Source organism: Cucurbita pepo, chromosome LG01 (genome assembly GCF_002806865.2).
Source record: "Cucurbita pepo subsp. pepo cultivar mu-cu-16 chromosome LG01, ASM280686v2, whole genome shotgun sequence".
In the NCBI taxonomy this organism is placed as follows: domain Eukaryota; kingdom Viridiplantae; phylum Streptophyta; class Magnoliopsida; order Cucurbitales; family Cucurbitaceae; genus Cucurbita; species Cucurbita pepo.
Genome location: NC_036638.1, coordinates 11734729 through 11750578, shown reverse-complemented (window position 1 = coordinate 11750578; position 15850 = coordinate 11734729). Strand labels below are relative to the sequence as shown.

General features: G+C 36.7%; 1 protein-coding gene across 3 annotated transcripts in view; it reads right to left on the bottom strand.

Annotated features, from left to right (window-relative positions):
* Positions 1–6783: 6783 nt before the first annotated feature.
* The window catches only part of LOC111810722, an 11335-nt gene continuing 2268 nt past the window's right edge, over positions 6784–15850 (bottom strand). The window contains exons 3-7 of one of the 3 annotated variants that reach the window (XM_023697492.1): positions 12107–12239; positions 11769–11967; positions 7652–7781; positions 7344–7508; positions 6784–7243 (exon numbers count right to left, since the gene is read on the bottom strand). In XM_023697492.1, the coding sequence (XP_023553260.1) occupies positions 7094–7243; positions 7344–7508; positions 7652–7781; positions 11769–11967; positions 12107–12239 (777 nt within the window). In that variant the 3' untranslated portion in view covers positions 6784–7093. Of the gene's footprint in view, positions 7244–7343; positions 7509–7651; positions 7782–11768; positions 11968–12079; positions 12240–15850 lie in introns of all 3 variants that reach the window. The other 2 variants (XM_023697484.1, XM_023697502.1) reach the window with 2 other exon arrangements.

The following is a 15850-nucleotide window of genomic DNA, read 5'->3' as shown; positions in this document are numbered from 1 at the left end:
TTGAGATATTTGATCAACAAGAATCATTCAAGCTAGACATGATCGATCTTGCTTGTGGAGTGATTCGAATCTCAAACAATGTTCTTGTCTTGAGATATTCGATCAACAAGGTAATCCGAATCTTATTCTCCTTGTATTGATTTCCTTATCTTATCATTTGGTATCAGAGCTTCAGGCTCAAGATCGGATATATGTTTCCTTTGCATTTTTTTTTTCAATTTGATTTTTATTTACTTTTATCTTTTTAGATTTTAATCGACCCAGAGTTCAAAATTCAATCTTTGCTCTATTCAAAATTTTGAGAGGTGAGATTGAGAGCTTCATTTGTGTAAATGAGTGCAAACAAAGTGGCCTAAAAAAAATCCTTGAGTGTATACACGTGAGAGATTGTTGTGAGGTCCTTTGTATTTCCAGATCTTATTTTTTGCAGCAAAGTTTCACAAATAGATTCGAGGACGAATCCTCCTGAAGAAGTGGAGAATGATATGAACCAAGAGACATCAATCATACAATATACTTCAATGAAGATGTGAAGAAAATGTTGTCAAAATTATCAAAAGATGTTGCAATTTATGCCACATTGAAGAGGAATGAAGTTTGATAGTCATAAATTTTAGGAGGGTTACAATTTAGAGTTATTGTATTTTAAGACTTTTAATTTACTTTAGGTTACAATTACATAATGTTTAATTATGACCATTAAGTATGAATGTTACAACTCTTGGAATGTCTTTAGTAGTTTCATTTTGAGGCTATATAAAGCCATGTGTGTTGTATTTGTAAGGAGACTTGGAAAATGTAGTAAAAGAAGCATTTGTGCTTTTCTTTAGCCAATGGCTAAGTTTCTTTGCAATTCTATGTAGTTTAGGTTGCATGTAGTATCATTCAAGCTCGAAATGATCAATCTTGCTTGTGGAGTGATTCGAATCTCAAACAAGTGTTCTTGCCTTGAGATATTCAATCAACAAGGTAATCTGAATCTTACCCCCCTTGTAGTTGATTCCTTATCTTATCAGAAGTGTTCAAATTCGAATTAAGGATTATGCGCTACATATATACGATATATTTAACCGCATTTTTGTTTTATATACGAATGAAACAAAAAAAGAGAATCGAAGATATTTAAATAAGATTTAAATATTTTAATCAAATATGTGTCAGAATTGATTGAGATTTGCATTTGAGTTAATGTTAAATATTAATTAAATAGTTTAATTAATCATTTAATAGTACTTTAATTTGAAATTAATTATTCAAATTAATTGATGAATTAAAATGAAGTCAAAATGTTGACTTCACGGAAAAATCCATGTTTGAGTTAGTGGAATTTTGAGGGTCTAAATTTGGTTTCACCAAACTTATATGCTTGCCAAATAAACCCCACATATTTGAGGAGAATTTTGAGTGTCAAAATTTGGTTAACTCAAACTTGCATGCTAACTCAAACTTGCATGCTTTCCACATAGTCCCACACATTTGAGTAAAATTTTGAGTGTCAAAATTTAGTGATTTCAAATTTGTATGAACATGCAAATATGACTTTATAAATAGAGTGCTTAAGGTACATGGAACTGTCTTCCTTGGAAAAACCTTGAGAAAAACTCACAAACTCTCTCTTCATATATACTACATCCCTTCCAAGTTTAGTCACTCACCGGATTCCACAATCCCCTTCTAAGGCCGGAGAATAGTAGAGAAGACATTAGTGGTGGTTCGAAACCAGTTCGTGAGGAAAAAGAAATTTGAACTACAGAAGGTTAGTACTCAAACTCCTTGATTTTAATACTCATGAACATGCTAGTTATTTACTATAATTGATGTTCTAAGAGTGCCTAAGATCCAAATTGTTTCCGCATGTGTTATATTAACACCATCAGACTACTGTGAAGTTTGCCAATTAGCTTCCTATACTGAGCCTATCATGAGTGGCATGGGTCCACAGTTGTACCTTAAGAGTTAGTTTTGATTATTGTTCATGCATGTAAGTTATATGGTTATAAGGGGACGGTAGGGGTTCACCAACTAGCCCTAATCATAAACTTGACTCAATTGTCAGAGGTCCGAATAATCATATAACTGACATATGATGTTTTTATGACATATGGTTTGTGCCCGGTGGGGGCTATTAGGAAGGTAGCCAATTAGCTTTCTTTTGGTGAACCACAGGGTCCATAGTTGCACTATAGAGTTGGTTGAGCCTTAACATGCATGAAGCCTATGAGATTGATACCGAGGTCACGTCTCAAGGACTTATAGATATGATGATGAGAGAGACTAGCATAAATGACTAACTAAGAAACCTAGAGAACTTAAGAATATTTCGAGGGCTGGAGGTTGACCAAGAACCAAGAAAATCGAATGAATAAACCTAGGGTGTAGCCTAGGAACTGCCTATACTGAGTAACGAACCCCCAATTGAGAATAAGACACTAAATGAATTAACTAAGATTAATAAAACTCGATAATGAACTATCAGCAAGCCGTTTACTGAAAATATTTTATATATTCAATCCTGCTGCTTCAATTTTATTTTCAGGTGGAGCTTGATGTAGCGGTTGAGGCGGAGGCACATGTGGGTTGTTGGCTATGGAGAGTCCCATCACACTTAGTCTAGAGTTCCTTTTGTACTTGTCCATCAAATCCTATATTTCATATATTTTAAATAGTTTGATCTTGAGTGATGTATTTTAGTGGTATCCTTTCTTGTCTTTTGTATAAACAAAATTTTCACTACTATTTTAATTAAATTTGAAAGTGCATGCACATGTTTAAGTGAAAAATTATCAATGTGTTCAAAGAATTTGCGTTTGGATTAGCAAATAAATGTAAAGAATTTTGTATGCATTCCAAAATTATGTACCTGTTTTAGGAATTTAGGTCAAGATCATCGTCAAAAAGGGCCAAGAATCGATCAAAATGGCCCAAAGTTGGAAAAATGGTCAAAAGGAAGAGAAATCACAATACATGAAGAAATGAGGAATCTGAAAAAGAAATTAGGTTCGGATCCAAGCTTGAGGTTCGAATATGTATATAGATTTTATCTATAGGGGCCACATTATGGAATATTTTCACAATTTCTTCCACAAGAGGGCCGGAGTAAACTTTTGATATTCTACCTCGATTTTGTGCGCTCCTTACTCGGATAATAAATGCATATTTAGATTTTCAATAGTTATATCTAGTCTGGTTAGAAATAATTTTGATTATTTATTATGCAATATGATATTATCTATTATATGAAAAATTCAGGTTAATAATGTAATCTTAGATATAACGGGATTGACATACAAGATCATGTCTATGAAATAACTTGAATGATCTGTATATGGATAAGATTGGGTGTATTATCCTCTTAATGTTATTAATACAACCCACTTTGTAATTGGAATAAACTAACTTACGCTAAAATTTTCTACAGAGACATATGAGTGACGATATTCTTCTCTGCATCCTTCAACGTTATCCAATCATAATCATCATCGAAGTATTCCAAGAATGCTTGAAAAAACCCTTCTTTGGAGAAGTCAATGAGACTTAGCTTTTTTTACGGCTATACAGGTCTTGTCATTCATGATGAAGACAGATTAAGAAAGATGCAAAGCTAGTTGATTTGATTATCTACTCACTTTACTCATACATTGAACTTTGCTGTCGCACAACAACACAGTCGATTAAGATGAACACAAAGAATAAGAGAGAAAATTTAAAGAAGAATATTGAGGTTTTATCTATTGATAACTTCGAGTATATACAACAAAAAAGGATACACGGAATCAAGAAAATACATTTTGAAATCACTCCCTAATTGGTATATATATATAATTTCCATCCACTAAATATAGCTTTAATATATTTAACTGCTTATGAAAAATAATCTACCAAATATATATCTACTGGATCTTTACGTATATATCTCTACTAGTTCTTTTATTATAAATAGGCACTGGGCTCCGTATCCCAACAATCTCCCACTTGGACTGATCCAATCAACCAATAATTTCATTCTTAATCTTCACTGCACCGTACGAATTGAGGCTTTGCACAACCTCAATGTTCCAACATCAACACATTTTGTCAACATATTTTCTGGATTCTTTGCACCCTCTATCTCCTCCAAACACATCACTGTCTTCCACTAACCTGCGAAAGAAATGGTATCGCCTTCTGTGTTTTGTCTTTGAACGATAGACCGGGTTCCTCACCAACTGCATGACACTCTAACTATCTACATGAAGAATCTTCTCGCGCTGCTTCTTGCCTAATTCTTCTAAATAGTCTGTCATCCATATCATTTCTTTTACAGCTTTAGCTATTGTCACGTACTCAACCTCAGTAGATGAGAAAGAGCAACGCATTTCTGAAGCCTAAACATCTCATCATCCATGGCTTGCTCCCACTTGGTTGTATCTTCCAACTGTAAGGCATCATCAAGGGACTCTAGTTCCCTCCACCAGTCAACAACATATAGTGTAATGAAGGTGAACCCCTATTTGGTACTTTGATAGTTCTAGATGATCTTTTCAACACCGGCTCAGGTGTCACTTGCTCTGCTTCTAGTTCCTCAACAACAGTCTCAGAAGTTTCTTGAGTATCTACTACATCACTAGGTGAATCTTTCCGCAACTCAACTTCAACTCCCACTTGCTTCATTGTCATGGAGTCTTTATTCTCTTTGTCCTTATACAGGACATTTCATCAAAAGTCATGTCACAGTAACTTAGAACTTTTCGGTTCTTATCATCTCAAAACTTTTACTCGAACATGTCAAAACCATAGCCTATCTAACTCATTTATGTTTGCATGACATAGCCTATCTAACTCATTTATGTTTGCTCATAATGCAGTTCTCACAAAGACTCATATCAATAGATTTCAAACCTTACAAAACTCCTTTCACAGCTAGCATCTTCATTCCTTTAATGCTTATATCTCCAAGTCTATTATCCCATAGACTTGAATTTAAAGCACTATTAGCAACAACAACCATGTTCATACACCCTGTAGTGGTGTAGGTTCCAAATTTTGTCACATGCTACCACCATAGCACCCTTCACGATCTTCCACGAACTCTTCATAAACTATGTTGCATAACCTGTGTTATCCAACTGACTAATAAAGATCAGGTTCTTTTTAAGATTAGGAATATATTTGACATCCTTTAATGTCCACGGATTTCCTGCGGGAGTTTTTATATAGACATCTCTCTTTCCTTCAATCTCCAAAGCTTTGTTGTCAGCAAGATACGCCTTCTCGAAATTTTCAGACTTGAAATTCTGGAATAGCTATTTATTTGGAGAGAATGAAAAGATATACTTGAATCCAAAATCCAGGATTCAATCGAACAGTCCATGCTGAGAATTAGAGCATCATCAATGTCTTCGGCTGAATTTATAGAATCATCGTCATCCTTTCATTTGTGATTCTGATTCTTCTTCAATTTTGTACAATCTGTCCAAAAGTGCCATTTTTCTCCACAACTCCAACACTTTACGTTTGGTTTGTTTGAAAAAATTTCACGGTCCTTTGATTTTGATCAACCTTTGTTTAGACCCTTTGATTTACTTTTTCCCCTTTGATCAACAGTGAGAGCACTATCAGTCCTCCAGCTTCTTGTTTGAAAATACTTTCGTTGAGAACTACATCTCGGATGTCATCGAACTTCAGTTTCTCAGATCCTCAAGAACTGCTAATCGCGGCAATAACAGTATCCCACAACTCGAGTAAAGATGACATCAAAATAAATGCTTTAATTTTATCTTCGAAAGTAATGTCCACCGAACTCAGTTGACTGACAATCATATTGAACTCATTTATATGATCTACAAAAGATCCACCTTCAGACATTTGTAGATCGAACAGCCTCCGCATCAAATACACCTTGTTCATAGCCGACGTTTTTTCGTACATATTCGACAATGCCTTCAGTAGGTCTGACGTTGTCTTCTCCTTGATGATGTTAATCACCACATTTTTGGACAGCATCAACTGGATCAACCATAAGGCCTGACGATCCTTGAGCTTCCACTGCTCCGTGGTCATGGTATATGGCTTCACCCCAAATAGGGGTTCATGAAGATCTTTGTGGTACAAATAATCCTAAATTTACATCTTTCAAAAATCGAAATCGAATCAATCAAACTTCTCAATTGCAATATTTGAACTTTCCATCTTCGTAGATCGTGGTAAATCTCACCTCGCTCTAATACCAGTTGTTAGGATCACACAACAACGTACCCCCACTCGATCAAGATAAACACAAAGAACAAGAGAGAAAATTCAACGAGAAATATTGACACCAAGAGAGAATACAAAGAATGAAAGAAAGTATATTTTTCCTGGGTATAAATATGGTTTTCGTTTACTAAATATCGGCTAAACAAAATATCTACAATATATCCCTAGGTGTTTTACTATAAATAGGCATCAGACTCCATATTCCAAATCAGTTAGGAATCACAATATCCCAGACGTGCATGAGTCACCATGTTAGGAATCACAATCCTCCACAATGATATGATATTGTCCACTTTGAACATAAACTCTCGTGGCTTTTATTTGGGCTTATCCAAAAAGGTATTCTTACTTATAAACTTGGGACTCCCTCCCAACAATCCTCAACCAGAAAATTATAAACTTGGGACTCCCTCCCAACAATCCTCAACCAGAAAATGATATGCAAAGTTACTAAAGGTGGATGCCATCTTCCTAGCCATCAGGCCTTATCACGAGGTTGCTCTCATACTGTATTGGTGTAACCTACAAAATAAAAGGAGAGAAGAAATCTTGCCCAAAAAATTACATTATGATTTATAAGTGTTCTAACCCTTCCATAATTAAAGGGATTTAAACACAACTCATCGAGACGTAATGGTCAGTTCTTCAAGTGCTCTTTACATTGAGGCAAATCTAATAAGGATAATCTCAATCAAAGTTAATAATACTCACTGCATTGAGCTGATTGAGACAAATCGTCCTCTTTTTTCTAAATCTGCAGTCTAGCATTTGTTCCATAACTGATGAAGTTTTCCAACCTAATCCATTCGTGAGATTTAACAGTCTAGTATTTTCCCTTTGAAAACTTTGATTTATGCCTTCAACTCTTTGCCTTGGGATCTGAAGTCAAAGCTTTGATACAAAGTCGAGGCTTCGTAGTAACAAGATTGCTTGGAAGAACCGACACCCCAACTACCAATGATTCAAGAGGCAACCCAGAAAGGGGAAGCAGCTCAATAAGGATGCAGAGCTGTAGGATATTCAATGAGCACAAAACAAAAATTATAAGATGAAATAGCATGGAATATCTATGTATGTACCAAGGCGCCATTATAGTGTAATCCATTCACCTCTGGAGATTTCAGATCCACAATGGCATTCGAGACAACATCTTTAACAGCAGCAGCCACGGCACTAAAGCATTTATCGCGACCCATAACAATAGCACCAGAACTATCCTTGGAAGTCTTCATCTCAGTCTCTTCAATTCCTCTTCTGTTGTACCCTACTGCAAACTACATGTAAATAAATGTCAAAACTACAAGGCTCCTGAAGCTTGCCATCTCTCTCTCATGATTGACCCAAGCTTTAATCGCTACTGAAAAGGATAGGAAAAAAAGCAACCTTCACTCATTAATGAAAATGACCCAAGCTTTACCTTTACAGGGTGTGAAAGACTGTTTCCTTTATCTTTCATGAACTGAAGAACGAGCTTTGACACAACTCCCCGGAGATCATTTTCATTCAAACAACAGGTAGATTGAATGGGGAATATGCGATGACACCAACTGCATAAAGAAAATAACCGGTAACCTGATTGCTGTATATATAATTGTGATATAACACACTCAACTATGAAATAGAAGTTGGAAAAATCATTCAATTTAGCGTATTCCTCTTACAAATGATACAAAACATGGACATCAAAATAACGAGAAACTTATGAGAGAATTCTTATCAAGAAGGTTGAAGAGGAAGAGTTCACATCTGGTGAGCTGGGAGGCGGTCCTTGGACTTGGAGATATCATGAAGCCGATAACCTATGACACAAAGGTTAATGTCAGTAAGTACGGGCCCCATCCCTTTGTGTGGACCGGTGAGGGGTTAAAAGACACTTCCAACAACCCATGGACAGTGATTGAGATAGTTTTTCCTCTTCTATCACAATTTATTCATAATGTGGGGGATGGTTGGGATACTTATGGTGAGATCCCACATCGGTTGGGGAGGAGAACGAAACATTCTTTATAAAGGGTGTGGAAACCTCTCCCTCGCAGACGCATTTTAATAACCTTGAGGAGAAGCCCGAAAGAGAAAGTCCAAAGAGGACAATGTCTGCTAGCGGTGGGCTGTTACACTTATTTTTTAAAGGAAAAGTTGTTGGGCGATAGACCCCTTTGCTCCTCATACCCTCTGCTTCACTATGTCTCCATTGGCCGTTGGACCGATAGGAAAACATCGATGTCTTGGCTCTTTTATCCGTGCTCTCTTATTTTCACTTTAGGCCTCAAAAGGGGATGTCCGCCTTTGGATTTCTCGTCTGTCCAACAGATTTTCATGTAGGTCTTTCTTTTGGTGCTTGTCTAACTCTTTCTCGGTGAGTGATTCTGTTTTCTCCTCGATTTGGAAGGTAAAGAATTCCAAGAAGGTGGAGTTCTTTGCAATTTTGCGTAGAAGAGTTAACATCTTGGATCGAATTTCGGTTAGAGTCTTTGGAGTTGGGACGTATTGTTGTATTCCCTACAGGAGGGCAACACACATGACCAGGATCATTTCATGTGGGGTTGAATTTGCTCGTGCAGTCTGGCTCAATTTCTTTGAGGTGATTGATTTTAGCTTTGTCAACTCTCGGATTTGTAGGCTGTCAGTTGAGGAACTTATCCTCCATCCACCCTTTTGTGGTAAAGGACTATTTTTGTGGTAGACGAAGTGTATGTCATTTTTGGGGATTGTGGGGGCAAGAGAAACAATAGAATCTTCAGAGAGCGTGAGAGTTCTTATAGCAATATGTGGTCCCTTATTCGATGTTCTTTCTCTTTTTGAGCTAGTAATTGTTCGTTAGGGCTTATTTCTCTCCAGTGAAGCCCTTTCTTGTATTTTGGCTCCATTTTGAGGGCTTTTCTTTTTGTATGTAATGTATCGTTTCATCTTTTCTCACTCAAAGCCAAGTTTTGCATTAAAAATAAAATCAATCAATCAACCTAATGCAATGAATTCAATGGAGAATTGAAATACAAAAGGAGAGAAAAGAGACACTTCCGATCCCCAGTTAGAACTTTTGCCTCCCGTTATCTTACAAATACTTGGCCAGCTGCTTGTAAAAAAATGCTTCAACAGGATCCATGGTTCTATATCATCAGAAAGCTAGCTAACCTCCTCATAAGATCAAGAGCTCAATGAATGTTGATGTGGCATTGCTTGCCTTGGTTTGGCAGGATGGATGGTTGGGTGATATTTTTCCTCAAAATTCCGAAAACGTTACTACCTCTCAAACTGGAAGCTAGGAGTTGTAGCATAGATATAGTATCCATATGAAGATTGGGACTTGATTTCCAGAAGTTGTTTAATAAAACAAAAGTTCAGGAACGGGCATCATTATCAAACTAATTATCTAGTCTTTTCTGCCTCTGCTGAACAAGACATCTAGCATCGGCCTTTGGAACCAACAGGTTCCTTCACTGTGCCTTCAACCTCTGAACTTTTTGTCACTCCAAAGGCTTTTCTGGGGGGCTCTTTCTTTCGTTGTTTGGCTAGTTCCTCTCAGTCTGGCTCTATTTTTTCCCTTCTACAATTTTTTGAGTGGCAATTTATGCACGACAGTGTGAACACCTTGGATCAAATTTCGACTTGGGAGTCCTCTTTAGTTGGGCAGCTTTGTTGTATTCTTTGTAGGAGGATAGCAGAGGATCTTGATCATTTCTTATGGAGTTATGATTTTTCCAGAGATATGAGAAGGTGTTTCTTGAGACATTAGGATTTTTCTTTGCCAACTTGCAGAGTTGTAGGGAGGCATTCACATAGCTTCTTCTATACGTTCCTTTATGGGAGAAAGGGTGTTCTTGTGGCATATTGGGTTTGTTCTATTTCATGGAAATTTGAGGTTAGATATATAATAGAATCTTTAGGGGCAGGCGAGATCTTTCAATAATGTTTGGTCCCTCTTTATATTATATGTTTCTTTTTGGATTTTGATGACTAAATCTTTTTGTAATTACTCTGTCGCATCTTATTTTACTAGATTTGAACCATTTTTTCTTATTTGTTGCTTCGCTCCCTTTTTGTGTGGACTTTTTGTAAACACTTGTATCAACTTTTTATAAAAAGCTGCCAATGAATCTTGATGCAGCATTCCAAGAGATGATTGTGATCCACCATCCTCTTAAGAAGGAAATGATACACTACGCTCACAAACGAAAAAGAATTTTTTTTGGTTGACATAGCCAGAATGGAGCAACTGCACCTACAACAACACATCGACAATTTGGAGGTTATCTCTAACTTTTAAGGAATCTTCCACAATCTAGAATCCATATCCTTTGACAATGGTTTGCCACAGTCAAAATGTGAAGAGGGGAAATGAGGGTCCTCTTGTCTTCAAACTCTGCCCAGTAAACAATGATTATAGCGACACTTTCAATTTAAGATGATAGACCTAAAAATCATCTTCCAGCACTTAATAACAAGCCCTTTCTCGAAGCACCATATCAAGGAAATATCAATCAACCGTTCAACTTTCCCCATATCAAGCTTCAAGACAATCCTCTTTCACTTATCCTCTGTTGATAAACTAAACATCTGACATCAAGTTGGGACATTTCTTGTCCATTTCCCCAATTTCATACCCGTTCAATCAATGGATCATGGATGGCTTCTTACTCTTAGAAAAATGATTATATAACCAATCACATATCCTATCAGAATGCAAGATTTAATCAATGTTTCAATTCACAATGTTTCTATTAACAAGTTTAAGTGCCAAAAGTGAACCAATACCTTAATCTTATCAAAAACCACTTATGCTCTAAATACCCCTATGAAATAATTTTTTTCAGTCTAAATACGTTGCACTTTAGCCTTACAAAAAATATACATGTACAACGTTGGCCTTTAGTATTTGGTGGACAAGCTTGAAAGAAATAAAATTAGATGGAAGTGGTTCAAGGTTTTAGAGATGAAAATTATTTAGATAAAAAAGAGATGTCAAAACATTGAATTGGAGCACTGATCTCCGCGATAAGCAAGATGCAAGTATAGCTTTTGGAGAAAACTTCTGGAGGTGATTGGAGTCTAGTTTTCTTTTGGTTTGCTCACATTTGAACCTACCTAGGTTGTTTTAACATCTTTTTAGAACTTTCTTTCATTTACTTCGAAAGAAAAATGCTTTTCTAAGTTTAGGTACTCGTTTCAATTTTTCCAGGCGTTAGCTGTTCAAGGAAGAAAATAACAATTTCTAAAATTTTCATTTATCTAATTTTATCCAAGTTTCTCAACAACTCTAAAACATAGTGTTAAATTGGTTTCCAGAAAGTAAGTTAACAATCAACAAATAATAGTGATAATAATGATATATCTATTAAAACAAGTTGTTTCCAAAGTTAATTGCTTAGAAAAGAATGAACTACCAAATAAAAGCCCTAATGACTCTGTAAATTTCTCAAAAGCAAATGCAAGCAAAAAAGTTTTTGTCAAACACATGTAAAAAATAGTAAGCTTATTTCAATCAATTCTTAATTGAAATGGTAAATTCAAACCAAACAAGTAAAGAAACTACTTACGTGGGTGACTTCAAAGTCCCTGCTTCCAGAGACTGAATTAAGTCTGAGACAATATAAACAGTATCCGGAGAGATATCCTTGGCAAAGGTAAGTAAAAGCAGACCACTCCGTGTCAGCTTCACTAGTGAAATAGGAGAACATTTCTCTACTTTTGCTCCACTGCTCGTAGAGATCGTAGAAGTTCCATTAACATGTTCATCTGATGTCATCAAGGTCAAATACAACAAAGCAAAAAAGAAATCAGTGGAAGGGACAACAACCAAAATTTCCAACCTCAAAGTAAATTGTGTATATTGGCCACAAGAAGCTACATTTAGGTCCACCATATTCACTCTCACCAGTACTCCTTCCCTCATCTTCAACACTTTTGTAATCAATGTCCTCTGTACAAACTTTCCTCCTTTTAGAAGTTTCATTTTCATCAGAACTCTCCGAAGTTTCTGGCGTGGAATTACTGAAGTACTGACTATACTGCAAGAAACACAACAAAAGTTAAGTATGTATGATTGTTGGTCAGAAAAAAAAAAAAAGAGAGCAAACAAAGTGTGTAACCACTGCATGCCCAAGACAACATCCACGTCTTAGTTCTGACGACAACATGTTTTCCACCATGGTCAAATCCCCGATGCTCAAAACAAGAACTTTACAAACATTTTTTTTCCTTTTACAGCGATGCATGTGCCCATGATCACCCCATAATGGGTTGTGTCCATTAACAGACGTTTAAGGTATCGGTTAACCTCTGGGTGATGAAGTTGTGCATTGCTCTACAATCGATCAAGACAATTACCTCCTGTTGTTCAATTTTCCCTTTCATCTTGATCGTTCACAGTGCTGAGAAACCCATGACATAATTTAAAGACTAGCTATGCCACGTCTACCACTTTTGTAACACCCAAGGAAGGTTTGAAATGCCCAAGGAAGGAATTTTAATGCCCAAGTGATTAGTGAAGCCCTAAAGACGTAGGAAGGAAACTGGAAAAAAAGAGGACAAAAAGGTAATTTTTCAAGNAGGAAACTGGAAAAAAAGAGGACAAAAAGGTAATTTTTCAAGAAACTTCATGAATTTTTAATTAATTATCAAAAAGGAGTCTCAAGGGGCCCAAGAAGGAAAAAGTGTAAAATAAGGTAAAGAATTTTTAGAAAAGTTTTGAAAAAATAATAATAAATATTTAGAAATGGATAATTACAAAAAAAGTACCTAAATTTTGGATATTTGCAAAAACGCCCCTGCCACACATATTTGCTTGAAGATTTGGACCGTCGGAGTAAATCATAAATTAGTGAAGATCCAACTGTCCACATAAGCCACAATTTTGATGAATCCTGGACGCCTAAACATCCAACTACAGAATTTAAAAATTGAAGCCAATGAGCAGCTAAACGGAGTGGATTTTCAACCGAAAAAATCCAGAAACTCAACTCCAAATTCAGGCCAATTCTAGAGCCTTCAAAGTTGGTGGAGCATGGGCTATAAATAAGAGACCTTGGGCAAGGATTTGGAACAAGAAACAAGCATTGAGAATCCCTCAAATTCGAGAATCAAGCTTTCCTATTATGTGTTTCTTGCACTCGGTTTTCTTCTAAAATTGGGAGCTACACAGCACCATTTAAGTTCAAATCACTTTTTACACCCTCCTATAATAAGATTACCCATAAGTTTCCTTTAGAACTTGAACGCTGAAAGTGGCTGGAATGATTTTCCCCAATTCATGTTTTTGAAGGCCACTCTTGGGTAGGAGGAAGAAATTCATTTAAAGGCTTCCACGCAAATTCGTACAACAAGACCCATTTCATCCAATTCTTGGGAGTTGAAGGAGCCTTTTGTGTAGAAGACATCGAGGCCAGAGCCTTTTGTGTAGAAGACATCGAGGACAAAGGAGTTCTGGATATGGAGTAACTGGAGAAGTACGTTATGAGGTAAGCTTTTAGTCAATTTGTGGAAAATTCAAAATTTAGTCTTTACGTTTCATGTCATTGCTTAAACAAATTTCTTTAGCTTCATGGTGTTGAGAGGGAACCTTTTCATGAAGGAGTTGAGAGCTATGGAGGTCTAGAACGCCCTACCCAATAGGGGTGTTTCTACGTGCTTTTTGACCACAGACCCATGAGTTTTGACCTTAAAATTGGGAGGCTACACACAGATTCATTGCTTGAGGCCTATTCCATCAGCGTAAAGAGAAGGAGAGGAGGATTGTTGCTGAAGGACTCAAGGGCTAATAGGCTCGAGAAGTGCCTCAACAAATAGGAGGGAGAAATGGGTAAAGCTCCAGCGAGGAAGTTGGCTTCCAGGGGGCATTCACTAGCAAATATCGTCGTCTGCAGTACACAAGAGCCCACGAAACCATTCCCAAACGCTTCCTTGCAACGTCTTCTACAAGTTTGTAGAAGGAATCGAGGAGGAATAACCACAGTGCGAAGTTGTGGAAGGCGACTTACAAAGGTAGGAAGCCACGGTCTCAACGTTTCCCTCAAAATGTGAGATTGAAGATGATGATGTGGTCGTCACCCAAATTGGACCACCTTGAGTATTTTGTGATGTTCAGCCCCTTTTCAGACCGGTTCTCACCCAATTCTTTTTGGTTCCTTAAAAACTATCACCTTAGTGGACCCACACAAGAAAATTGAGAAAATTTTAAGCCTTGACCATAGGGTCCAATTCATTAAGGAAAGTATCCTACAAAACTTCGTTGGTCAAGTGCGGCAACAACACCACCAACATCTCAAATGCACTCCAATACTCAACCACCAAGGTTTTTTTGTTTCATGGCGAGGAATCGCTCGCATACATTTCCTTTCTTTGAAACTTGAAATTGTTCTGAGTCAAAATTTCAAATGGTTACAATCTTCTAATGGCTCACATTCTTCCTTCCCACGACATTGGTTTAGCACAACTCTTTCAAAACTCACCACAACAACAATTAATTTCTCATAATCAGTTAATTTATGGATTTGGCAGTACTTGTTTCTTTTGAAAAGCCAAATCTCCACCCAAACACTGGCATGCCACCTTATCGAATTTACTCTAGTCTCCCCTGCGTTTGGTCAGAATTCTCTCCTGAGTTGTCCCACTCTTTCCTTTTTTGGGATGAACCCTCTATAACCTTCGGTGCCAAATCTTATGTTCTCACGAGAACAACTCTCTGGCAATAGCCACTAACATTGTGCTCTACTTGCATACTCAAGCAATCCACCATCTTCGTCAATGTGGACAGACTTCCATCGATCTCCAAAAATTTCTAGACTTTGCCTTTAATGCTCATCATCTCCTAATCCAACTAATCCATTCACTCTCTAAGCATTTATGGGCCATTTTTCCGAGTTTCCCTAAGATGAACACATTCCAATTGCAGTACGTAAGGTATTTCCGTACTATGCATTGACATGTAGAAGTATATGGTGCCCTAAGGCAATGCAAAATCATACTCAGCTGATTAGAGAAGGCTAGTAAACTGATATGAACCAAGAGACATCAATCATACAATATACTTCAATGAAGATGTGAAGAAAAGGTTGTCAAAATTATCAAAAGATGTTTCAATTCATGCTACATTGAAGTTGAAGAAGAATGAAGTTTGATTGTTGTAAATTTTGGGTGGGTTACCTTCCTCTTTCTTTTTAGGTCTTTGGGGACAAGGATCAAGTTAATTAATCATCAATCAAGAGAAGAAAGGATAGATAGATAGATAAATAGATAGCTAGCGCGGAACCCTCTTTTCTTTTATTCAAAGACAGTAAGAGTAAGTAAGACAGTAAACTCTTTGGCTTTTGTCTTGACTTTGTTCTTTAGGTTTAAGGGAAAGCTTTAGTCAATCTTTCCTTTCTCAATATACTAGAAAAGAAAGGGAACAAACAAGATACATACTGAAAGGGTAACAAGATACTCTTCGGGTAACAAACAAACAATATACATACTCAAAAGGTAACCATATACTCAAAAGGTAACAAGATACACAATACATACTGAAAGAAAGGGTAACAAGATACAATACATACTAGAAAGGTAACCAGATACTCAAAAGGTAACAAGATACAATAGATACTCATCGGGTAACAAGATACAATACATACTCATCAGGTAC